The sequence below is a fragment of the Gymnoscopelus microlampas genome (genome assembly GCF_963454915.1).
Source record: "Gymnoscopelus microlampas genome assembly, chromosome: 21".
Classification (NCBI taxonomy): domain Eukaryota; kingdom Metazoa; phylum Chordata; class Actinopteri; order Myctophiformes; family Myctophidae; genus Gymnoscopelus; species Gymnoscopelus microlampas.
The window spans coordinates 2,939,949-2,965,270 of record NC_139958.1 but is presented as its reverse complement, the minus strand read 5'-3'; the positions used below and the strand labels follow the sequence as shown (position 1 = coordinate 2,965,270).

Sequence of the window (25,322 nt, the reverse complement as noted above, 5' to 3'; positions counted from 1 at the left end):
TATACAAATAAAATGTACTTACTTCCAGCCCTACGTATAGTGTTTTATGTTTGTTTTTTAATTAATGGACCCTGACTGATTTCAGTGTTGATTTCGTCGACTAAAACTATAACGAAAAATGTCTGTGGACTACCTTTTTTCACTGAGGAAAACTAAATACAAACTAAGCTATGATGACTAAAACTATGACTAAATATATCGACTATTTCGTCAACAAATAAAAACTAGACTAAAATGTTATGGAGGGATCTAGTGGAGAAGAGATCCAGTAGAACTAAAAGACAAGTCATCATGGGTGACGCGCGGGTGTCACAGACCGAAAATAGCAGATATACAAGCTCACAACGCGTTGCGCTTGTAGATCTGCTATTTTCGGCATACAGCTAAGTGAAAATTTGCCATTTCGACGCCATCACGGCCCCGCCAAAAATCTGTTTTAGTCGACTAAATCAACTGTAGATTTAGTCGAGTAAAATCTTATGATATTAGTAAAAACAGTAAAAGTAAAACATTTCAGGTGACTAAAATGTGCTGCGCGAGAAAAAAGGACGCTTCACCGGCGCGTTTCAATGTTGTAGCGCCCTGCTTCTAAATTCCGCCGTTTTTCGCCGTTTTTCGCCGTTTTTTTTTTTTTTTCATCACGCCGTTTGGTGCCCCCCCCCCCCCCAAGGTTGGTGTGCTGCGCTGCTTTTATCCTCAGATCGGGACGTTCCCGGCATATCTTGCACCATCACGCTGCGTTCATCATCGGTGACGAGTGCCTGTAAACACAGCCAGCAGCCTGCTGCGTGAGAGTCGCTCGACTGACTCTGTCCGTGTGTCAGGATTCGAGGCCACACTCACACAATCACATCAGCAGCATGCGTCCCCTCCCCCTTCGCCTAATGGCTGTGTATGGGGCCGACGCGTGCTTCAGCGTGATTGTGTGAGCGTGGCTTCAGGAAGTAAACTCCTGTCCCAGCGGTCACAGCTGTTGGTACGCGAATGCGCTTCCCTTCGTCTGATGTGCCGCGCAGCATGCATTTTGACCACGCATGCGCACCTGAGCACCTGTTATGTGCACCCATGACTGTGTGCTTCCTCCTCCTCCTCAGATACACCCAGCTGAACACTCGTATGAGCAAGCTGAGCCAGGAGCTGAAGGAGGAGCAGGAGATGAACCGCTGTCTGCGCTCCAACCAGGTGGAGCTACAGGCCCAGCTGGCCGAGGAGGAGCGCAAGGCCAGGGAGACCGGTGAGACCATAGATACAGGAACCTAGATACTACCTCCTCATTGGCCGTCTGCAGTTCGTTGGAGCGACCGGTATCGCGGCCGGCATTTTAGAGCAGGCAAGCTACCGTTCAAAGTGACTACTGCTGTCCAATCGCAGCGCGTCGACTACTGTCCAATCACAGCGCGTCGACTACTGTCCAATCACAGCGCGTCGACTACTGGCCAATCACAGCGCGTCGACTACTGGGCCCAATCACAGCGCGTCTAACTGACTTTTCCTCCGCGGCTGCCTCTTACGAAAAGACCCGCCCCCACCTGCCTCTGATTGGCCTACCGAACGCCCCCCCTTCTGGGACGGGCAGACAAAAACATGGTCCTTTATTTGAACAAAAAAAAAGGGCAAATGCAAATTTTAAATATGCTCTGCGTTTCATTAACCCATTAAGACCTGGAACTGTGTCATCTTTAGATTTGAGATAAAAAAGCATAATTTTACACTTTGGGCTATTCAAAAATAACAGATCTACAAGCTCATAGCGCGGCACCGAGTGCCGCGCTATGAGCTTGTAGATCTGCTATTTTTGAAAATTTGTGAAAATGTGTGCAAATCTTTGAATATATATATTTTTAAAGCGAACATTTTTAACTCAAATCTTTGCTTCTGGGGGGTCCCTGGAACAACATATTTTGATGGGGGTCCGCGGCCAAATACATATAATTTTGGGGGTCCTTGGCATGAAAAAGACACTGTTACTGAAACATACGTTTTTCAGAAAACTGTTGGGATTTAGGAGACATGTAGAATCGGCTTCAGGTCTCAATGGGTTAAAAGAAACAAAAATACCATGAGGGCTGACTCTCTGGCAAATAAGTTACAAGACCATATGACACAAATGACTTCTGGAAAGAAATCAAAGTACTGAATAACTGTAAAACATCTTTTTACCAACACATATTGATGGTGTAACTGGCCCTGAGGAGATTGCTCAGTTGTGGCAGAGACATCATTATGAACCGTTCAGCAACTCCTTCGTAGTGGGAAACATGGTTAATAATGATGTGACTATCCCCTCACTAGAAGTTTACGATGCAGTCAGGATGCTGAAAGAGAACAAAGCGGACAAAGTATGGACAAGATATCTGCTGAGCATTTAACACATTTACTGCCAGCGTTTAATCTCATAATGTACTCACCAGTGCCAGCGATTTATTGTTGTTTTTTAGTTTTTTTCATGTCGCCATAGACCTCGCTAAATCCGTTCAAAATGCGCGTTCTACACACACAGGGGATCTGTGTGAAGCTAGCAGTGAAGACTGCTTCTCATTGCGACCCGCCATCTTGAAGCTACAACGGTAAACGCTAAACAGTGAGATGCGAGGAGAAAAACAACAACCGAGATAATCGACTTGTAAGTTTCGTTCTAGACAGGAAACGGATACGATAAAAAAAAACGGAACCCGTATAACTCCGTTTCCGGTGGTGCTACCGGAAACGGAAGTGGAGCAAACATTTCGGAAAGTGCACTTTTTGTTCATTTGGCCGAAAACACCACTTCGCGTAGGTCTACGCGATTGGCAGTCAATGTGTTAAATTATGCAGGCAGAAAACTATGTCCCTTACTTGCTATCTGTTTCACTGGGTTTTCAATTCATGGTGTTTTACCAAAGTCCCTTTTTATCTGTTTTATTAGTGCCTATCATAAAGACACATCTGGGAAATTGAACAGCTCAGATAACTACCGACCAATAGCCCTGACCAGTATTTTATCTAAGAGAGAGAGAGAGAGAGAGAGAACTATACTGAACAAATTGGAGAGGTTTATCCTGACCTCTGACAGCCAGTTCGGTTTTAAACATAAACATAGCACAGATATGTGTATATTTGCCTTAAAGGAAATGTTAGATTTATATAACGTGCAAAATACCACAATTTTTTTCATGTTTTATTGATTTGTCTAAAGCCTTTGATCGTGTTAATCACGAAAAGTTGTTCAAAAAATGACAGAACAGAGGGGTCCCTATATTTTTTAACAAGAATCCTGGTTTTCTGGTACGCACATCAGACCATGTGTGTTAGATGGGGTAACTGTGTTTCTGCTCATTTCACAGTAAATAATGGAGTCAGACAGGGAAGTATTCTTTCTCCTTTGCTCTTCAATTTATATATGGATGACCTATCTTGGTAACAAAATAATCAACCACCTGATGTACGCAGATGATTTGGTAATCCTCTGTCCATATAGTGCTGGCCTTCAACAGTTACTGTGGGTCTGCTCTCAACATGGCTCAGACTGTGACATCATCTACAATGCAAAGAAGAGTAATATTATGATTATAAGAAGTAGAGAAGACAGTAAACTGTCATTTCCTGTCTTTCTTCTGTCTGGTACTGCCCTTAACACATTGGCTGCCAGACTTTTTCAATGAGAAAAAAAAAGTACTTAGGAGCCGAGATACAGAATTTTTAAGTTTTAAGTTACAAGGAAGTGTCTGGGAGTCTAAATCTTCGGAAAATCATATCTCCTTGGTCTTTGGGTTTAAAAAAAGAAAAAAAAAAAAAACTTTTATTTTGACATTTTTTTTTGTTGTTGAAAGAACGCAGATCTATTCTGCGTCCTTGGCAGCGTGCAGGCTTTTGCGCAAATGAACGCAGATCTGCGTCCATGGCAGCCAATGTGTTAAGGTTTGTGATGAGGTCAAGTACTTAGGCCATTATTTGACAAATTACCTATCTGATGATACAGACAACGTAGAATGTTATATACACAAGCCAACATGCATGTTCGTAGGTTTAGTATGTGTTCAGCCTCTGTGAAGTCCACACTATTCAGAGATTTTTGTACACCTATGTATACTGCCCACTTGTGGCGGCGCTACAGAAAGAGCAGTATGCAGAAACTCAATGTATCTTATAAGGATGGTATGAGACTGCTGCTTAAAGTACCACCATGCAGCAGTGCAAGACAACATGTTTCGTCAGTACCGGTGTACCCACCTGCTCCGCTGTGCTGCGGAACCTCATGTACAGATGTATGTGTAGGCTGTCTGATTCTGCCAACAGCATCATTTTAATCCTGAATAACCCTTTATTTAGCTCGGTCAGGTTTGTTTCTAAACTGTGGGACCATTGGCGTGTAAGCCTGTATATGAATCTGTGATTTTAATGTGGACACTATGTCCGCCTCTGTTGTTTGTGTATTGTATGTTTTTTTTTGTAATGTGCTATGGACCATGTGTCCTTAACCCATTAAGACCTGGAACTGTGTAATTTTTAGATTCGAGCTAAAAAGCATTATTTTACACTTTGGGCTATTCAAAAATAGCAGATCTACAAGCTCATAGCGCGGCACCGAGTGCCGCGCTATGAGCTTGTAGATCTGCTATTTTTTTTAAATCGTGAAAATGTGTGCAAATCTTTGAATATATATATTTTTAAAGCGAACATTTTTCACTCAAATCTTTGATTCTGGGGGGTCCCTGGAACAACATATTTTGATGGGGGTCTGCGGCCAAATACATATAATTCTGGGGGTCCTTGACATGAAAAAGATTGAGCACCACTGATATAGAAACAAACGTTTTTCAGAATACTGTTAATATTTAGGAGACATGTAGAATCGGCTTCAGGTCTCAATGGGTTAATAAAGTTTGATTGATTGATTGACACACGCGGGAGCTTGCCTCCTCTAAAATGGCGCCCGAGTTACGAATGCCTCAGAGCCGAAGGAGGAGTCTACCTTTATGTCTATGGGTGAGACGGTTCGGCTTTACGCCATTTTAGATTTTTTGCTATAATCATTATTGTCTCCGCCAGGAGACTATGTTTTCACTTTCCGTCCCCCGTCCCCCCTCGGCCAAGCTAACATTGGTCAAGCCTCACGTGACACGTGACAATACGTTGAAAGAGTGTGCTCTGATTGGCTAGTGAGACGCATGACGTAATAGCGGCCTATAAATAGATGTGTCACTTTGAAAGAGTCCTAGTCTCTTTCAAAGTGAGGTAAGACAGGAGTAATCACTAAATGGCTGAAAAATGGCGGAGTAACACTTAAGACAGGATTAATCAGGAACAGTACTGGCGGAGACCTGTGCTCCGAGGAGCACATGTTCTAGTTTTTTTGGGGCGGTGTAGCCGCCCCCTATAAGTGAGTTTTGGACACCGACCAAAAGATTTGTATACCCCCTAACCCTTCCATTGTTAATGCAAATCTATACTTTTGCAAAGTCAGCCAATCACATTACAGCTAGTGTCATCACCACTAACTGTAATGTGATTGGCTGACTTTGCAAATTCAGGACTGATTGGCTAGCGAAACACATGACAGATGTGCAGCCCTATGAATAGCAGTATGGACTTTAAAAAAAGGCATTTATCCTTTTTTTAAAGTGAGTCATGTTGTGATGACCACACACCGCCCACTTCACACTGGGTGTGATTTTTTTACTTTGGCTATTCATCGCCAAATAGCAGATCTACAAGCTCATAGTGTGGCACTCGGTGATTTTTGAAAAATCAAAAAAAAAAAAAAAAAACTTTTCAGATGACTAAAATATGACTAAAACTAAATCCAAATTTGTTGTCAAAATCAACTCTGTTCCCACAGGAGAGCGCAAGGACGGGACGATAGCGGACCTCCAGGAGCAGCTGAGAGACGTGATGTTCTACCTGGAGGCCCAGCAGCAGATAGAACACCTGCCCCCCGAGGCCCGCGCCGAGATCCAGGAGGGACAGATAAACATCGGCGCCAGCCCCCTGGAGGGCGGCCTGGGTATGGCGGGGGAGGGGCCCTCCTCTGTCCGAGGCAGGAGGGGCCGCGCCAAGAGGAGGAAATAAAAAAAAAAAACACTGGGAGGAGGGGAGGAAGATAGCCTGGTAAACCCCCCCTCCCTCCCTCCGGAAATCTCATTTGTACTTGATTTCAGCAGTGAGACTGGCGTATAGACCATATTCACACGGCGGCCATGTTGCTATTAAGTCAATGACCCTGTTGCCGTGGCAACCGGGGTGGCACTTTCAATGTTAAATTCCAAAATGGCCGCCGTGTGAATATGGTCTATGCGGGTCCTGTTTGCCTTTTTCTTCTGTGGCCGGGAGCTGGGCGGGATTAGTACCGTTGACTGACAAAGCCCTTCAGCCAATCAGCAAGTGCGTTCACCACCACCACCACCACCACCACCACCAGAGCAACGGTGACGCAAGGGGACATTTGAAAAGGGCCATGCCCAAAATAGGTTGCTTTATACGGATACATGACTATCGCTGCCCGCCCCTTGCCGGTTCTCTGAATGTTTTATTTTTAAATGGGCTCTGTCATGATTTAATTGACCGCATATATGTGAAGTTAAACGACTAAATGCTATCCGAAAAATATCTTTAAAGTACATTTCGTTTCACCACAAAAAAAATAAGTTTGAGAGCGTTTTGAAGTTTTAACCCTTTAAGACCTGGAACGTATCTGTGTCATTTTTTGATTTGAGCTAAAAAAAACAGCTTTATTTTACACTTTGGCTATTTTTGAAAAATCGAGAAAATCTGTGCAAATTATTATATTTACCGGTATATTATTTTAAAGCGAACATTTTTAAACTCAATTCTTTGCTTCTGGGGGGTCCCTGAAACAAAATATTTTGAGATGGGGGTCGGCGGCCAAATACATATAATTTTGGCGGTCCTTGACATGAAAAGGTTTGAGCACCACTGATATAGAAACATACGATTTTTCAGAATAATTTTGAGATTTAGAAGACATTTGTAGAATCTAACCTGACTCTGCCAAATGGAAGAAGCTTCCATCGTGACATTTGTCTCCCAGGCAAGTCAATACCGTCCCCATCTGTCGGGTTACGTAGAATCGGCTTCAGGTCTTAAAGGGTTTTAAAACAAGCGGACAAAGTTTCAACGGCCGCCGTTACATTTCGCTCGGCTGCACTCGGCTCCATTCGGGTTCACTCGGGTTCCACCTGATTGGCCAACCTCCTCAGACACGCCCCCACACAGGCCAGAGACTCACTCCTGAAATCAAATCCAAATGAGATGTCCGGAGGGAGGGGTTTAGCAGGCTAGAAGGAAGAGGCTTTCAGACAGTCCCCCTGGCTGTTCATGGACACGACGTATATATATATATATATATATTATGTATGGCTTTGTTTGGGACCTGGTTTATATTCTATGTTCAATGCCCGGTGACACACGGCCCGGAAAACAGCCGATGTAGAAGCTTCACGACTATTGGGATGTTCACAATTCATCTATTATCCATTGATTGCCGTTAAGAATTTACCCGATTTAAATGTATCGATTTTTTTTCGATTAATGGTACAGCTTCGTATGGATTGGCTGCGGACCCCCATCAGAAAAGGTTTTGCCAGGGACCCCCAGAAGAGGATTATACATTGTGTCACAGTATCAGTATCAACATTGTTCAACATGTTCTGAACATTTTTGATACCTTTGAAAATTATCAGATACGCAAGCTCGCAGCGCGGCACGTTGCGAGCTTGTCGATCTGCCGTTTTTCAAATAGCCGACGCATGTAGGCTTAAAGTGCTCGCGTGGCCTATTGTAGTCTGTTCTCATAGGCCTGGCTGCTTATTTCTCTCGCAGAATGTGGCAACGCTGCTCTGCGGGACCCCACACAACGGCACAGACACTCTTTCCATTTTTCCCACGTTTCATTTGAAGATGGAAAATAATCCAAGAGCTTCACACACACACACACACACACACACACACACACACACACACACACACACACACACACACACACATCCATAATGTTGTTTCACAGGTGACAAAAATAAACAGAATTTGACCCACCTGAAGAACAGTTTTCTAAAAAACGTATGTTGTTAGAGGTCAGTGGTGCTCAAACCTTTTCATATCAAGCACCCCCAAAATGATATGCATTTGGCCGCGGACCCCCATCTCAAAATATTTAGTTCTGGGGACCCCCAGAAGCAAAGATTTGAGTTAAAAATGTTGGCTTGATGAATATATATTCAAAAGATTTGCTTACATTTTCAAAAATAGCAGATCTACAAGCTCATAGCGCGGCACTCGGTGCCGCGCTATGAGCTTGTAGATCTGCTATTTTTGAAAAGCCAAATTATTAGATAATACCAATGTGTTATATATATATCTCAAATCTAAAATGACAAAGATGCCCTCCTAGTTTTAATGGGTTAAAACTAAACTACTATAAAATAAATACCTGCAAGCTTGTAGATCGGCTGTTTCCGGGCGTCGTATACTCTTTAAGTCGGACACCGTGCGACAACTACTCGTCTGGATGGAGCCTTATTGGGTGGCGTGCGGCCCCGCCCCCACTCTGTTCTGGAAGAATATTGTTTATGATATTTCAGGTTTCCTCAGATTGTACTCTTGGAGGAGGATCGATCGCCAAACGGTCAACATGGACGAGAACAACATGAGGACAAAACAAAACAGTCCTTTTGTAGAAGAAAAGACAGAAAGAGGAGCACCTTCCTTTGTGAACCAGATGAAGAGGAACTGGAGTTAGGTGGTTTATATATATATATGTGTGTGTGTGTGTGTGTGTGTGTGTGTGTGTGTGTGTGTGTGTGTGTGTGTATGAAATATGTATAAAACATGTTGAATGACAAGTATCTGTGGGTTGAATGAATGGACTCACATGCATACTGTATATCGTGTCATTCTCACCACATCCTGGTTGAAAGACGTTTTTTTTCCAGCGTGAAAACCTGTCGTATAAGGCAGACACATCGTTGTTGTCGGGCAGAAACCTCATATCTCCATATATTCTAACTATGTTTTTTTTCTCCTTAAATTAACGACTCTACTTGATCACACTACAGCGTCACACAAGAGGATCAAAAGTAGCAGATCTACAAGCTGAAAACGCGGCGCTTCGCGACGCGTTTTCAGCTTGTAGATCTGCTACTTTTTAAATGTATTTTCAGGCTTGTTATGCCTTCATTGATATAGGACAGTTAGTTTAACACTAAATGGGGAGCGAGAGAGATGGGGAGTGACACGTCTGGAATCGGGACTCGAACCCACGACGCGCCGACGGGCTACGCTGAGCCCTACAGTAGGTGCCCGGACCGCTACGGCAGCCGCCCGGGCCAGATATGCTACTTTTGCCGCTAACCGTTGTGGACATTTATGTGGTTTCCACCCGACTGAGACGATATATATATATTAAAAACTAAGTTGTTTACTGGAAGCAAAGGACTGAGGCTTTACTGAGAATGTTTCATTTCAAAAGGTTTATAAAATAACGTAAATAATCGTCATTTTATGAACATTTTTCCCAAATCGTGTCCTTTTAGAAAACCTCATTACTGCAACATTCCAAACCCGTTGTTTAACATTAATATAAAGATTAATAACTACAGGTCCCATACCCGGGGAGGATGCGCATGCCACAGCCAAGCTTATTATGTGCGGACTTGACACAGATCCCATAGCCCGTGGGCAAAAAATGATAATGAACAGCTCAAATGTGGAGAAACAAAATCTACTTATATACATTTTAAGATTTTAAGGAATGTAAGAAAAACCTTGATTGACCACACACACACACACACACACACACACACATACATACAGGTCTACATAGCGTCTCTCTGGTGAAAACCTCATTTGTCCAAAACATGATTCAAATTAAAGGACGACTTCACCGATCTTCAACCTATCTTCATATAATAGGTCCTCACTAATACTCATGATAAAATGGTACCATTTTTTTCTACTCGGTCTGTGTCTCATAGGAGGGCTGTGGACAGTCCAGAAACCCGTCTACCAGTGACATCATCGTTAGGCATGATTTTTTTTTTCCCCAACAAGATTTCACATTTTTTATTTAGATTTTTATTAACACGAGAACAATGGCTTCTTTTATTGCATCGCAACTTTCCAGGAATAGAAAGCCTGCTGTTTCTATTAGCTTGGATTCCCCATCGATGATGTCACTGGTAGACGGGACTCTGGACTGTCCACAGCCCTCCTCTGAGACACAGACCGAGTAGGAAAAAATTGTACCATTTTATCATGAGTATTAGTGAGGACCAATTATATGAAGATATAGGTTGAAAATCGGTGAAGTCGTCCTTTAAAAAATGGCAAAAGCAGAAGATCTACAAGCTCGAAACGCGTCGCAAAGCGACGCGTTTCGAGCTTGTAGATCTTCTGCTTTTGATGCCTTTGTGTGACGATATATAGTGGGATGAAGTATAGGGCGTTAATTTACGATAAAAACACCACAGAAAGAATATGGAGGTGAGAGGTGTGTTTCTGCCTGACAACAGCGGTAGTGCTCGGTGTGTGCACTGCAGCTTGCTGTGTGTTTAAATCAAACAAAGTCCTTTGTAACTTTGCACTGTTGAGCCCAGCTGCAGCGTTATGCCTACTGGACATTAAACATTAAACTTCTTCAGCCACATGACGTGATTCTTCAATCATCTTTTGTTTGTTTTTTGTTCTTTTTTGCGTTTAGTGCAGCAGACTTTGGTGGACATGAACAGTTTGGTTTCTCGGGTTTAAGCCCATTAACTCTCTCAGTGCCAAGCCACGAGTTATCCCGAGTTTTTTCCTGAATGCCCTCAGTGCCAGAACGAGTTATCCCGAGTTTTTTTTTAAATAATTAAAATGTATTTTATTTTATTGATTTATTTATTATTATTATTTTTAAATGTTCAGAACCCAAGATATCATTATCTGAAGATTTTCAGCTCCATCCACTCCTTGTTTAACTTATAACTGAAAAAGGCTGTATCTCGCTTCAAAAAAATATTGCTGGCACAGTGTGAACATATTTTTTTATTTCATTGGCACTGAGAGAGTTAATACCGGGGAACGCATCTGTGTCATTTTAAGAATTCTTTGGCCATTCAAAAATAGCAGATATACAAGCTCACAGCACGGCACACAGTGCCGAAAATCATTGTATATTTACTTTTTAAAAACTAACATTTGTAACTCAAATCTTTGCATCTGGGGGATTAAGCAGGATTTTTTTCCAACAATATTACATTTTTTTTATTTAGATTTGTATTAACGCGAGAACAATGGCTTCCATTATTGCATTGCAACTTTCCAGGGATAGAAAGCCTGCTGTTTCTATTAGCTTGTATTTCCCATCGATGATGTCACTGGTAGATGGGTTCCTGAACTGTCCAGAAAATGTTACCATTTTATCATGAGCATTAGTGAGCATTAGCATTAGCCCACAACGCTGCGAGGCGTTGTGGCCTTTTAGATCGGCTATTTTTGGCAAAGAGGTATAGGTGTAGAGGGAAAAAAGAGCAGACCAAGTAAACAAAAAAAAATGTATAATTTACTTGAGCACCTGCCCCTCAAAATGTCTGTGCACGCCACTGGTTTGGAATATATACTGTATTTATTTACCATACCGGTACTGAGTGAGAAGACGGAAATTGTGCTGTCTTTTTATGAGCATTAGGGAGGAGGACCAATTATACCACTACCAGGGACTGGGACCATCCAGCCCAGAAGTCTCTGCTGCCGAGCTGGGCCGCTGGACACCGGGCCTACATCACCCCCATGCCCCCGGAACCAAGGCATAACACCCCAAGCCCCAACCGCCCCCCCACCCCCCCCCCCCCCCCCTCCCCCCACGTCGAAACCTCCCACCAAAGGTAAAACACAGGAACCCGGTATTCAAAAAGCACAGATCCACCAATATTTTTCAGACACTAAATCAAGCTAAAATTGTGTGGGACCCCCCCGTGCAAACCGAAAGGGCTGTTTTGCGACCACCTGAACATTCGTAGTAGCTATGAAGAAGAAAAAAAGTTCAATTGAAAACCTGCTTGTAAATTCAAACGTTGACTGTTTGGGACTGACGGAAACTTGGTTGAACCAATCATCCCCAGATGCTCTAGTGCATTGGTTCTCAAAGTGGGGTCCAGGGACCCCCAGGGGTACTTGAGGGGGTTCCAGGGGGTCCCCAGCTAAATGGTGGACAGGAACCAAATGGACCCTTATGGGTCTATAACTCTGAGAGTGTACAAATGGAACCAAATGGACCCTAACGGGTCCATTTGGTTCCATTTGTACACTCTCAGAGTTAAATTGACATTGGTTTTACAATGTGAATTGAGGTCCCAGAGGTATAAATGGCATTAAATGGGGGTCCGTAGCCCTAATGCATGTCAAACTGGGGGGTCCTTGAAATTAAGATGGTTGAGAATCACTGCTACAGAGCCGTAAAAACCTTCTCTTATTGGGGTCCCTGGCTTATCTTTTCAAATGGGGGTCCGCGGGCTAATAAGTGTCAATTAGGGGGTGCTTGACATGAAAAAGTTTGAGAAGCACTGCTCTAGTAAGCATGCCCGGGTACAATGTCTTCCGACGGGACAGAGGTACAACAGAGAAGGGTGGGGGCGGGGGCCCTGCTTTATGTAAAAAGCAGCTTGGAGTGTAGACAGATTACATGGCCTAATGAGATCAAGGCAGAGTGTGTGTCGGTGTGGAAATCACACTCTCCGCCGAGATGTCTTTTACCTTAATCTGTTTATACCGCCGACCATCAGCCAAGGTAGAAGTCTATGAGCAACTAAAATCTATTCTGACAGCCGGTGACTTTAACCCATTAAGACCTGAGGCCGCTTCTAAAAAAAAAATCTAAATCCTAATAGTTTTTCGGAAAAAAATGTAAAAAAATAATTTTCACGATTTTTCAAAAATAGCAGAGACTACAAGCTCATAGCGCGGCACTCGGTGCCGCGCTATGAGCTTGTAGATCTGCTATTTTTGAATAGCCAAAGACATCTAAAGTGACACAGATGCGTTCCAGGTATGGGTTTTAACAAAGAGGTAATATTGATAGGTGACATAAATGTAAATTGGGATGACAAGAAGATTAGGAAAAATCTCAAACAAATGACAGATTACTACAATCTCACTCAAATGATAGAGCAGCCTACGAGGATCACTAGCCACTCAGCAACTAGAATTGATTTACTGTTTTCCAACAAAGTGGAAAGAATCACTAAAAATACATCATTTCCTAACAGGTCTGTCAGACCATAATATCATATTATTTTTTTTGCCAGAAAACTCTCAAAACAACGGTCCAGTAAAACCCAGCCCCAACCAATGGTCATCAGCACCATCCCAAAGAATCTACAACACAGCTTTGAGCTGAGGTTGCCCTAGAAAGGGTTGAGTGGGATGACGTCTACACATGTGGTCATGTTACTGAAATTGGATGCAGTGTTTTATTGTCCAAAATACAAAGTGTAAGGGAATCTTTCACCAGGAGGAGGAGACGACAAAGGAAAGGGCAAAAAATTACCCTACCCTGGGTTGATGAAATTTGTAGAGCCCTCATGAAAAAAAGAGATGTACTGCTTAAACAGTCATTAAAATCTGGTTTAAAGGGTCTACACCATGAATTTTAACTTTTTCTTCATTTTTGTGTGTTTTTGGTCTCCCCCACCTCTCTTCTGTTCCAACAAATACCCGACTTCGAGCATGCAGGCTTTCATAGGCTATCTGTGGTTTTTATGTTAATTGGTCTGAAAACAGTCCGTCAGATTTGTTCCCCCACCCTACGTCACGTCTGGGAACAATTCCTCCCGTTTTTCAGTTCTAACCAAAAAAAAAATATATATTTTTTTTTTAATTTTTTCTTTTTTTTTTTTTTACTTTTTCCACACAGAACCAGGACATAACATGCATACAAACTGGCTCAATAGCGCCCCGTGCCAAACAGGACAATGTGGTATTGCAGGTGAAAGTGCTTTATAAGCCAGAGAGAAGTTAGTTGGAATGAGTATATCTGAGGCTTGATTTAGGCTCAAACCTTTTGAAAAACGTTTGAGGGACATAAACAATATGATATGAAATATTATTATTATTTTTTAAATTCATGGTGTAGCTCCTTTAACAACTGACAGGCAGGTTGGGGTCATATACAAGACCCTTCATGGTCTGTGCCCGCCCCCCCCCCCCCCAAGTGAATTCATTAAAAGGAAGCCTGAAAGAGGAATCGGTACCAGAGCAACCACTTGAGGGGATTGTGAAGTGCCGAAAGGGCTGTTTTGCGACCACCTGAACATTCGTAGTAGCTATGAAGAAGAAAAAAAGTTCAATTGAAAACCTGCTTGTAAATTCAAACGTTGACTGTTTGGGACTGACGGAAACTTGGTTGAACCAATCATCCCCAGATGCTCTAGTGCATTGGTTCTCAAAGTGGGGTCCAGGGACCCCCAGGGGTACTTGAGGGGGTTCCAGGGGGTCCCCAGCTAAATGGTGGACAGGAACCAAATGGACCCTTATGGGTCTATAACTCTGAGAGTGTACAAATGGAACCAAATGGACCCTAACGGGTCCATTTGGTTCCATTTGTACACTCTCAGAGTTAAATTGACATTGGTTTTACAATGTGAATTGAGGTCCCAGAGGTATAAATGGCATTAAATGGGGGTCCGTAGCCCTAATGCATGTCAAACTGGGGGGTCCTTGAAATTAAGATGGTTGAGAATCACTGCTACAGAGCCGTAAAAACCTTCTCTTATTGGGGTCCCTGGCTTATCTTTTCAAATGGGGGTCCGCGGGCTAATAAGTGTCAATTAGGGGGTGCTTGACATGAAAAAGTTTGAGAAGCACTGCTCTAGTAAGCATGCCCGGGTACAATGTCTTCCGACGGGACAGAGGTACAACAGAGAAGGGTGGGGGCGGGGGCCCTGCTTTATGTAAAAAGCAGCTTGGAGTGTAGACAGATTACATGGCCTAATGAGATCAAGGCAGAGTGTGTGTCGGTGTGGAAATCACACTCTCCGCCGAGATGTCTTTTACCTTAATCTGTTTATACCGCCGACCATCAGCCAAGGTAGAAGTCTATGAGCAACTAAAATCTATTCTGACAGCCGGTGACTTTAACCCATTAAGACCTGAGGCCGCTTCTAAAAAAAAAATCTAAATCCTAATAGTTTTTCGGAAAAAAATGTAAAAAAATAATTTTCACGATTTTTCAAAAATAGCAGAGACTACAAGCTCATAGCGCGGCACTCGGTGCCGCGCTATGAGCTTGTAGATCTGCTATTTTTGAATAGCCAAAGACATCTAAAGTGACACAGATGCGTTCCAGGTATGGGTTTTAACAAAGAGGTAATATTGATAGGTGACATAAATGTAAATTGGGATGACAAGAAGATTAGGAAAAATCTCAAACAAATGACAGATTACTACAATCTCACTCAAATGATAGAGCAGCCTACGAGGATCACTAGCCACTCAGCAACTAGAATTGATTTACTGTTTTCCAACAAAGTGGAAAGAATCACTAAAAATACATCATTTCCTAACAGGTCTGTCAGACCATAATATCATATTATTTTTTTTGCCAGAAAACTCTCAAAACAACGGTCCAGTAAAACCCAGCCCCAACCAATGGTCATCAGCACCATCCCAAAGAATCTACAACACAGCTTTGAGCTGAGGTTGCCCTAGAAAGGGTTGAGTGGGATGACGTCTACACATGTGGTCATGTTACTGAAATTGGATGCAGTGTTTTATTGTCCAAAATACAAAGTGTAAGGGAATCTTTCACCAGGAGGAGGAGACGACAAAGGAAAGGGCAAAAAATTACCCTACCCTGGGTTGATGAAATTTGTAGAGCCCTCATGAAAAAAAGAGATGTACTGCTTAAACAGTCATTAAAATCTGGTTTAAAGGGTCTACACCATGAATTTTAACTTTTTCTTCATTTTTGTGTGTTTTTGGTCTCCCCCACCTCTCTTCTGTTCCAACAAATACCCGACTTCGAGCATGCAGGCTTTCATAGGCTATCTGTGGTTTTTATGTTAATTGGTCTGAAAACAGTCCGTCAGATTTGTTCCCCCACCCTACGTCACGTCTGGGAACAATTCCTCCCGTTTTTCAGTTCTAACCAAAAAAAAAAATATATATATTTTTTTTAATTTTTTCTTTTTTTTTTTTTTACTTTTTCCACACAGAACCAGGACATAACATGCATACAAACTGGCTCAATAGCGCCCCGTGCCAAACAGGACAATGTGGTATTGCAGGTGAAAGTGCTTTATAAGCCAGAGAGAAGTTAGTTGGAATGAGTATATCTGAGGCTTGATTTAGGCTCAAACCTTTTGAAAAACGTTTGAGGGACATAAACAATATGATATGAAATATTATTATTATTTTTTAAATTCATGGTGTAGCTCCTTTAACAACTGACAGGCAGGTTGGGGTCATATACAAGACCCTTCATGGTCTGTGCCCGCCCCCCCCCCCCCAAGTGAATTCATTAAAAGGAAGCCTGAAAGAGGAATCGGTACCAGAGCAACCACTTGAGGGGATTGTGAAGTGCCGAAAGGGCTGTTTTGCGACCACCTGAACATTCGTAGTAGCTATGAAGAAGAAAAAAAGTTCAATTGAAAACCTGCTTGTAAATTCAAACGTTGACTGTTTGGGACTGACGGAAACTTGGTTGAACCAATCATCCCCAGATGCTCTAGTGCATTGGTTCTCAAAGTGGGGTCCAGGGACCCCCAGGGGTACTTGAGGGGGTTCCAGGGGGTCCCCAGCTAAATGGTGGACAGGAACCAAATGGACCCTTATGGGTCTATAACTCTGAGAGTGTACAAATGGAACCAAATGGACCCTAACGGGTCCATTTGGTTCCATTTGTACACTCTCAGAGTTAAATTGACATTGGTTTTACAATGTGAATTGAGGTCCCAGAGGTATAAATGGCATTAAATGGGGGTCCGTAGCCCTAATGCATGTCAAACTGGGGGGTCCTTGAAATTAAGATGGTTGAGAATCACTGCTACAGAGCCGTAAAAACCTTCTCTTATTGGGGTCCCTGGCTTATCTTTTCAAATGGGGGTCCGCGGGCTAATAAGTGTCAATTAGGGGGTGCTTGACATGAAAAAGTTTGAGAAGCACTGCTCTAGTAAGCATGCCCGGGTACAATGTCTTCCGACGGGACAGAGGTACAACAGAGAAGGGTGGGGGCGGGGGCCCTGCTTTATGTAAAAAGCAGCTTGGAGTGTAGACAGATTACATGGCCTAATGAGATCAAGGCAGAGTGTGTGTCGGTGTGGAAATCACACTCTCCGCCGAGATGTCTTTTACCTTAATCTGTTTATACCGCCGACCATCAGCCAAGGTAGAAGTCTATGAGCAACTAAAATCTATTCTGACAGCCGGTGACTTTAACCCATTAAGACCTGAGGCCGCTTCTAAAAAAAAAATCTAAATCCTAATAGTTTTTCGGAAAAAAATGTAAAAAAATAATTTTCACGATTTTTCAAAAATAGCAGAGACTACAAGCTCATAGCGCGGCACTCGGTGCCGCGCTATGAGCTTGTAGATCTGCTATTTTTGAATAGCCAAAGACATCTAAAGTGACACAGATGCGTTCCAGGTATGGGTTTTAACAAAGAGGTAATATTGATAGGTGACATAAATGTAAATTGGGATGACAAGAAGATTAGGAAAAATCTCAAACAAATGACAGATTACTACAATCTCACTCAAATGATAGAGCAGCCTACGAGGATCACTAGCCACTCAGCAACTAGAATTGATTTACTGTTTTCCAACAAAGTGGAAAGAATCACTAAAAATACATCATTTCCTAACAGGTCTGTCAGACCATAATATCATATTATTTTTTTTGCCAGAAAACTCTCAAAACAACGGTCCAGTAAAACCCAGCCCCAACCAATGGTCATCAGCACCATCCCAAAGAATCTACAACACAGCTTTGAGCTGAGGTTGCCCTAGAAAGGGTTGAGTGGGATGACGTCTACACATGTGGTCATGTTACTGAAATTGGATGCAGTGTTTTATTGTCCAAAATACAAAGTGTAAGGGAATCTTTCACCAGGAGGAGGAGACGACAAAGGAAAGGGCAAAAAATTACCCTACCCTGGGTTGATGAAATTTGTAGAGCCCTCATGAAAAAAAGAGATGTACTGCTTAAACAGTCATTAAAATCTGGTTTAAAGGGTCTACACCATGAATTTTAACTTTTTCTTCATTTTTGTGTGTTTTTGGTCTCCCCCACCTCTCTTCTGTTCCAACAAATACCCGACTTCGAGCATGCAGGCTTTCATAGGCTATCTGTGGTTTTTATGTTAATTGGTCTGAAAACAGTCCGTCAGATTTGTTCCCCCACCCTACGTCACGTCTGGGAACAATTCCTCCCGTTTTTCAGTTCTAACCAAAAAAAAAAATATATATATTTTTTTTAATTTTTTCTTTTTTTTTTTTTTACTTTTTCCACACAGAACCAGGACATAACATGCATACAAACTGGCTCAATAGCGCCCCGTGCCAAACAGGACAATGTGGTATTGCAGGTGAAAGTGCTTTATAAGCCAGAGAGAAGTTAGTTGGAATGAGTATATCTGAGGCTTGATTTAGGCTCAAACCTTTTGAAAAACGTTTGAGGGACATAAACAATATGATATGAAATATTATTATTATTTTTTAAATTCATGGTGTAGCTCCTTTAACAACTGACAGGCAGGTTGGGGTCATATACAAGACCCTTCATGGTCTGTGCCCGCCCCCCCCCCCCCAAGTGAATTCATTAAAAGGAAGCCTGAAAGAGGAATCGGTACCAGAGCAACCACTTGAGGGGATTGTGAAGTGCCTCACCGGCAAACAACCTTCGGTCAAAATGTCCTCTCAGTAACAGGGTTGTGTAGCATGGAATGGCCTTCCTCTACGTATAAGGGAGTGTGCTACATTTACATCTTTTAAATTCAATCTGAAACGATGGTTTGCTTGAAAAACAAAGCTGCAACCATTTGTGATCTCGTTTTAGGTTTATTTTTAGGCTCTGTAATGTTATGTAAATGTATTCCACCGTTTGTCTGTTTTTGTCTGATTTGATGTTTTTCTGATTTTATGTTTTATGTGAGGACTGCGGATGAAAATTAGCATCTTTGCTAAATCCGGTGTATTTACGTTCATGTGACGTCCATTAATATGCTCTGCCCTGTCTAAATAAACAAATAAAGTAAAGTTATATGAAGATGGGGTTGAAAATGGCTGAATGGCTACAATTTCAGGGGGCATGTGTTTGAATGCTTTCATTTTATTTATATTTTATTTACATTTTTAAAGATTTGTTTTTTGGGCTCACAATGCGTCGCAATACGATGCATTGTGAGCTTGTAGATCGGCTATTTTCAAAAGATTTCTATTCATTTGAAAACTTTTACTCAAGTAAAAATGTTTTTCTCAAGACTTTTACTTGGAACAGAGTATTTCTACATTTGCAGTATTGATACTCTTACTTAAGTAAAACATGTGAATACTTTTTTCCACCACTGATCAAAGCCTGTGTGGTAGGCAGCGGCCTACGCGCCTCAACCCACTCGGCCATCGGCGCTCCCGCGCCTGTGTCTGACGCCTGTGTCTGGCGGCTGTGGTTAGGCGCCGTGGTGTGGCCGCGTGGATTGGGAGCGTCCGCAGTCGCGCTGTCGACGTCCCGAGCGTCCGCGGTGCTTCCCGAGTCCAGCTGAACGTGGACGCTCCTTCCAAACAGCCACGTTCCGTCCAGCAGCGTCACGGCGTACGGCACGGACGCTTTGTCTTTGTAAAGCACGAAGCCGAAGTTCGGCTTCCGTTTCCCCTCGCCGTCGTTGTCTCTGGGGATGGTGGTTCTGACCAGAGGTCCCGCCTGTAAGAACAGCTCGAATAAAAGCTCTTCCGTCACTCTCTGGTCCAGGTTTCCCACGAAGAGAGTCCGATTGGCCTCGTCTTCGGTTCCCATTCTGCACCGATTCTTATTGATAGAGAGGGCACTGTTAAAAGCTCTGTGAGATAGACCATAGAGAGTGAGTAGGTGTCTGATATAGGTACAGTAGACTGCTTTTATACTGTCCGGCTCTGTGTACTGGGTGATGTCACGATGACTCATCATCCGTTAACCAAATATGGACTCTGTTAAACTTATGTCAGACCAGCAGCAGTGGTGGTAACCATAGCAACCAGGACTCACTCAAACATAGTGCGTAACTATGACGACCCACTGTAAACAAACCTGATTGACGTGGCAGACTTGATATGAGTTGACATGTCCTTATAAGGGCGTATGAACGGCCATGTCCTCATGAGGGAATATGAGTGACTTATATGTCCATATATGGACATACCAGTTGCCATGTGATATGGGCATATGAGTGACTTTGTAACCATGTAAACAATGCACAAGCGCTGGTCCGACGAATATGTCTTCCTGGGGAAGACATATTTTGCATAGTCATAGTTTGTTTATGGTTATGTCTGAGTCATAGGGACATGCCTATATATGGGCGTATCGGGTTTGTTTATGGTTATGTCTGAGTCATAGGGTCATGCCTATATATGGGCGGATCGGGTTTGTTTATGGTTATGTCTGAGTCATAGTGACATGCCTGTATATGGGCGTTAGAGTCAGAGTGATGTGGCCGTGGTCTGCCCGCCGCCCGGTCCTCCCTTAACCCGTTCAATCCGGGAACGCGCCTGTGTCATTTTAGACCTCTAAAAACAGCAGATCTACAAGCATATAGCGCGGCACCGAGTGCCGTGCTATATGCTTGTAGATCTGCTATTTTTGAAAAATCTTGAAAATGTGTGCAAATCTTATCTTCTTATCTTCTTAATATATATCTTTCTAAAGTGAACATTTGTAACTCAAATCTTTGCTTCTGGGGGGTCCCTGGAACAAAATATTTTGCGGCCGAATACATATCATTTTGGGGGTCCATGAATAGGTTTCTACAAATGTTTTCTATATCCTAACGGTTTCTTTGAAAAAAACGTATGTTGCTATAATATATCAGTGGTTCCCAAACTCTTTCATGATGTTTCGATTTCCAAACCTTTTGACAATTTTTCAAAAATAGCAGATCTACAAGCTCATAGCTCGGTGCTGCGCTATGAGCTTGTATTTCCGCTATTTTTGAATAGCCAAAGGAATCGTAAAATGACACACACACATGCTCCCGGAATGAAAGGGTTAAGCCAATTTTAAGGATGCATACAAAGACCCTAAACCCCATGTTGATAAACATTGTTTGATATTATGAAATCCGTAAATTAATTAATTTCATATTACTAGGGCGATCCTGCCCTCGGTTATGCAATACCCGTTGTAACTGTTGTCAGAGTGCTTAGTAGCTGTACCCTTTATCATAGTACTTGGAGGCCAGTCTATGATGTCATATTGATGACATCAGGGATCTCCATATATGGGCATGAAAGGGACACACACAGATACAGTGATTTCCATATATGGGCATGTGGCTGTTCTGGACAACCGCCTCCCACTCAGGAGAAGCGACATGTTGTGAGGTTGTAGATCGATCGGCTATTTCCACTAGTTTAGGTCCTGGGGAAGACATCACATGTTTCTTTTGAAGCCTGGACTGCTTAGGGGTCCAGGCACCTAGGCTACAATGTAGCCTGACAGCGTGTTGCGGGTTCGAGTCCCAATCCCGGCAGGAACACAGAGGGGGCGGGGTGTAAGAAATTACAGCCTGTCCCTATTGGCCGTCTAAGAGCACCTAGCAAGTTTCAGAAGTTTAGCATGCTGGAAAAGTGGATTCGTAGTTGTTTAAAGCCCAGCCAATAGGAACACAGAGGGGGCGGGGCTTAAGCAATTCCAGCCTGTTCCTATTGGCGGTCTAAGTGCACCTAGCAAGTTTCGAAAGTTTAGCATGCTGGGAACTGGAGTTATGGCTGTTTAAAGGCCAGCCAATAGGAACACAGAGGGGGCGGGGCTTAAGCAGTTACAGCCTGTCCCTGTTGGCCGTCTAAGTGCACCTAGCAAGTTTCGAAAGTTTAGCATGCTGGGAACTGGAGTTACGGCTGTTTAAAGCCTAGCCAATAGGAACACAGAGGGGGCGGAGCAATGGTGCGCCTGTGGCACCCAGGGGCTCCTGTCGGGGCGTACACAAATACTTCACGAATTAAGCACTTGAGTTCTATGTTACGCGATATGTTTGTGTACCACGTTGCTGTGGTTACCGCTCTTTCTGTACAGAATGTTTGTGGACCACGCTATGGTAACCCCTGTTGCTGTACACAACATCTTTGTGTACAGCAAGTGATGATGTCACTGAGTGATGATGTCACTGCCGGAGAGGTTATAAGCCACCGCGGTCTCAGTCAAAGATCAGATAACCCACTACGAAGCCCACAGATCTCCAACAGTGCTCGACTCTCAAGACTCTTCAATACCGACTTCCAAGACTCTTATCTTCAAGAAGCTCCACGCTGGTTGCTGTGTGAAATGTTTCAGTGGACAGTGCATCAGAAAGGAGGCTTTAAGAGTGACTACCATGCTGCGGTGGCAGTGGGGCACAAAGTGTTCTCCTTTGGAGGGTTATGTAAGTGGGAGGAGACCCACATGGGTCAGATTGATGTGCATGTATTCAACACAGTGTCTCTGCTCTGGGTGACGTTGCCCCCATTAGTGACAGCTGGAGAAGACGCCCTTGAGGTGGTTCCCTCAAGGCGCTATGGTCACACAGCTGTTCTGCTAGATGATACCATCTACATCTGGGGCGGGCGTACTTACACAGGGCAGTACTCCAACGAACACGGCAATGAGCTTTATGCCTTTGACGTCAACACCCACACATGGTTCAAGCCCAAGATATCTGGGAATGTTCCAGAGGCCAGGTGGCAGCACTCAGCATGTGTCTTGGGGAAGGACATGTACATCTTTGGAGGATCTGGCGGATCTGGACACAACTTCAACGACATCCACAAGTTGGACACCACCACAATGGTCTGGTCTTTAATCAACACCGAAGGAACTCCGGCATCTGAACACTCTGCCACCATCATCGGGACAAAGATGTTTGTATTTGGGGGCTACAGCTACGACTACTTTGGCAACAACTTCGGAGTGTTTGACACAGAGACCAACTGCTGGGAGACCACACCTGCACAGCTTCTACCAGAAAGACGTTGGGGTCATTCAGCCTTTGCCTACAATGGAGAGCTCTACGTATTTGGTGGGAAAAACATGTTCAGGCACTTTACAGTACAGGATCTTTGGAAATACAATCCAGGGACCTTCTCCTGGACGAAGGTTGAGCTCAACAGGAAAGGGTCCCCTTGGGCCCAAGGGTACGTCAACGGTCCGATGACTAGGATGTGCTGTTGCATGGTGGGGAATCGTATCATCTTCTTTGGAGGACATAGACCTGATGAACTGTACATATTAGACTTAAGTCCTAGTCTGAAGACATTATGCAAGCTGGCAGTTATTCAATATGGTCTGAAGCAGTCTGAACTCCCACATAACATCAGGTTGGAACTGGTAGTCATGACAACCAACAGCGGCAACAGAAAAACGGAAAATAGGTTAGTATCTCCACTACACCGATGGTTTGCTGCATTCCTGGACTTCTTCAAGAATATGAAAGCCAGTCGACGAGCACAAGATTTCAATATATGGGCATAAAAGGGACACAGGCAAGAGACAGAGATCTCTGCTCGCAAATAGGGACAAGACAGACAGACAGATTACAGAGATCTCCATATATGGCAAAAAAGGGACACATTTCTATCCTTTTCATGGGAGGGATATGTCTCTTAGATAGCCTACCTATTGGTTAATGAATTGTTTGGGTGATGACACCCATTGACTGACCTACTTAATTGTTCTAGAACAAACGTTTTTCTTGTTGAAATAAAACATGGGAGAGCAGTAATTCATCATGTTTGGACATTCTCTTCTTTTAACGTAAAAGGTACACAGACAGATGGGTACAACATATTGCATAACCAGAGGGCATCAGCCTTGTACAGTTTAAGTTAAATGTTGTTCATGGCAGACAGACCCTCGTATAGATGGCTCGCCTCCTACAGAGTTATGCTGTAAAATATATTTAGATTCTGAATTCACCAAATATAAAACATTCACATGAAAATCATTTGCATTATTTGATTTGTAGCAAGGCATTGTGCTGTACATTATGCGGTTTCTCAATGTCCCCGGGTCTGAGAGTGTACACATGGAACCAAATGGACCCATAAGGGTTTTGGTTCCATGTGGTTGCAATGGTAAAACAGGTTGTTGATTAGGTAAAACAGTGGTTGCTAGGGTATAATTTGAGGTTGCTAGTTACTTATAGATGGTTGTTAGGGTCTAATAGGCGGTTGTTAGGGTACAACCAGTGGTTGCTATGGTAAACATTAATGAGGAATACCTTTTGAGTGTACTGTGTCTTTAAGAGAGTGACCCAATTTTACTCTTGTAAAAGTAGCAGGTGTAGTTCATTTGTGGGATTTGATTGGTAGGTTACAGTGTAGAAGAACATCTGTTGCTGTCTGTTGCTGTTCAAATGGTCAAAAGTATAAATAGCACAGCTTAGATGATTACATTTTGTGTCGTTTGAACATTTTCTTGTATAGGATATATCTGTAGTCAAACAAATGTGGGGGCGTAGTGAGTTTACGAACATTTGTCAACATTTTTATGATTTCATCTGGCCCCACTGTGTAGCTAAATGGCATTTTCCCATTCAAACTAAAGGGATTTTGTGGTAGCACTTAATTACAATGTGGCTCTGTAACACAGTGATTCTCAACAATATTTACTTGCTGTCCATACAAATGCTTGCACGACCCAAACATGGGTCCCAATCCACAGTTAAGCACCATGAGCCTTCCCGAGCCTTCACCTAATGTCTTTTTGTGTTGCATTGTCTTTACTTTAGTCTGGTAGATTTACTTACGAGACTTCCAAGGTACAATTGGTAAACTTCTTGACCTAGTCAAGAGTCACCAACCATTCACTGTGTGAGTGCAAACTGCTGTTCAAGCCTGATTTTGATACACAACCCAAACCTCTACCAAACAATCTTTGGCTTCAAAAATTATTTCACTGCATTCAGGTGTGTTGTTATTATTATTATTATTTATTATTTATTTTAAAACATTTTTTTAGAGTAGTTAATTATTTATACTCCTTTTTTTCTCTCCCCAATTTTGTCGTTATGCCAATTAATTCCTCCCCACACACATATCTGTGTTGTCACTGCTGTCGTATTCTACTGACTCACCTGCCAGTGAGGAGCCCCCACCGGAAGACGTAGAGCCTTCGTGCTTCTCCTCCCGCCCAA

General features: G+C 43.0%; 3 protein-coding genes across 4 annotated transcripts in view; all 3 read left to right on the top strand.

Annotated features, from left to right (window-relative positions):
- The window catches only part of LOC311037060 (BRCA1-associated protein-like), a 32,173-nt gene extending 23,966 nt beyond the window's left edge, over positions 1-8,207 (top strand). For both annotated transcript variants that reach the window (XM_084046125.1, XM_084046124.1), the window contains exons 13-14: positions 1,095-1,234; positions 5,819-8,207. In XM_084046125.1, coding sequence (XP_083902251.1) covers positions 1,095-1,234; positions 5,819-6,048 — 370 coding nt within the window. In that variant the 3' untranslated portion in view covers positions 6,049-8,207. The remainder of the gene's footprint in view (positions 1-1,094; positions 1,235-5,818) is intronic.
- LOC311037333 (uncharacterized protein) overlaps positions 1-25,322 on the top strand; it is a gene marked incomplete at both ends in the record, with an annotated part of 559,758 nt that overhangs the window by 96,407 nt on the left and 438,029 nt on the right. The window lies entirely within an intron of this gene.
- On the top strand, positions 22,184-23,659 carry LOC311037210 (kelch domain-containing protein 3-like; the record flags this gene model as incomplete). Its single annotated transcript, XM_084046330.1, has 1 exon — positions 22,184-23,659. The coding sequence occupies one exon, from the start codon at positions 22,184-22,186 to the stop codon at positions 23,657-23,659; it is 1,476 nt and encodes a 491-aa protein (XP_083902456.1).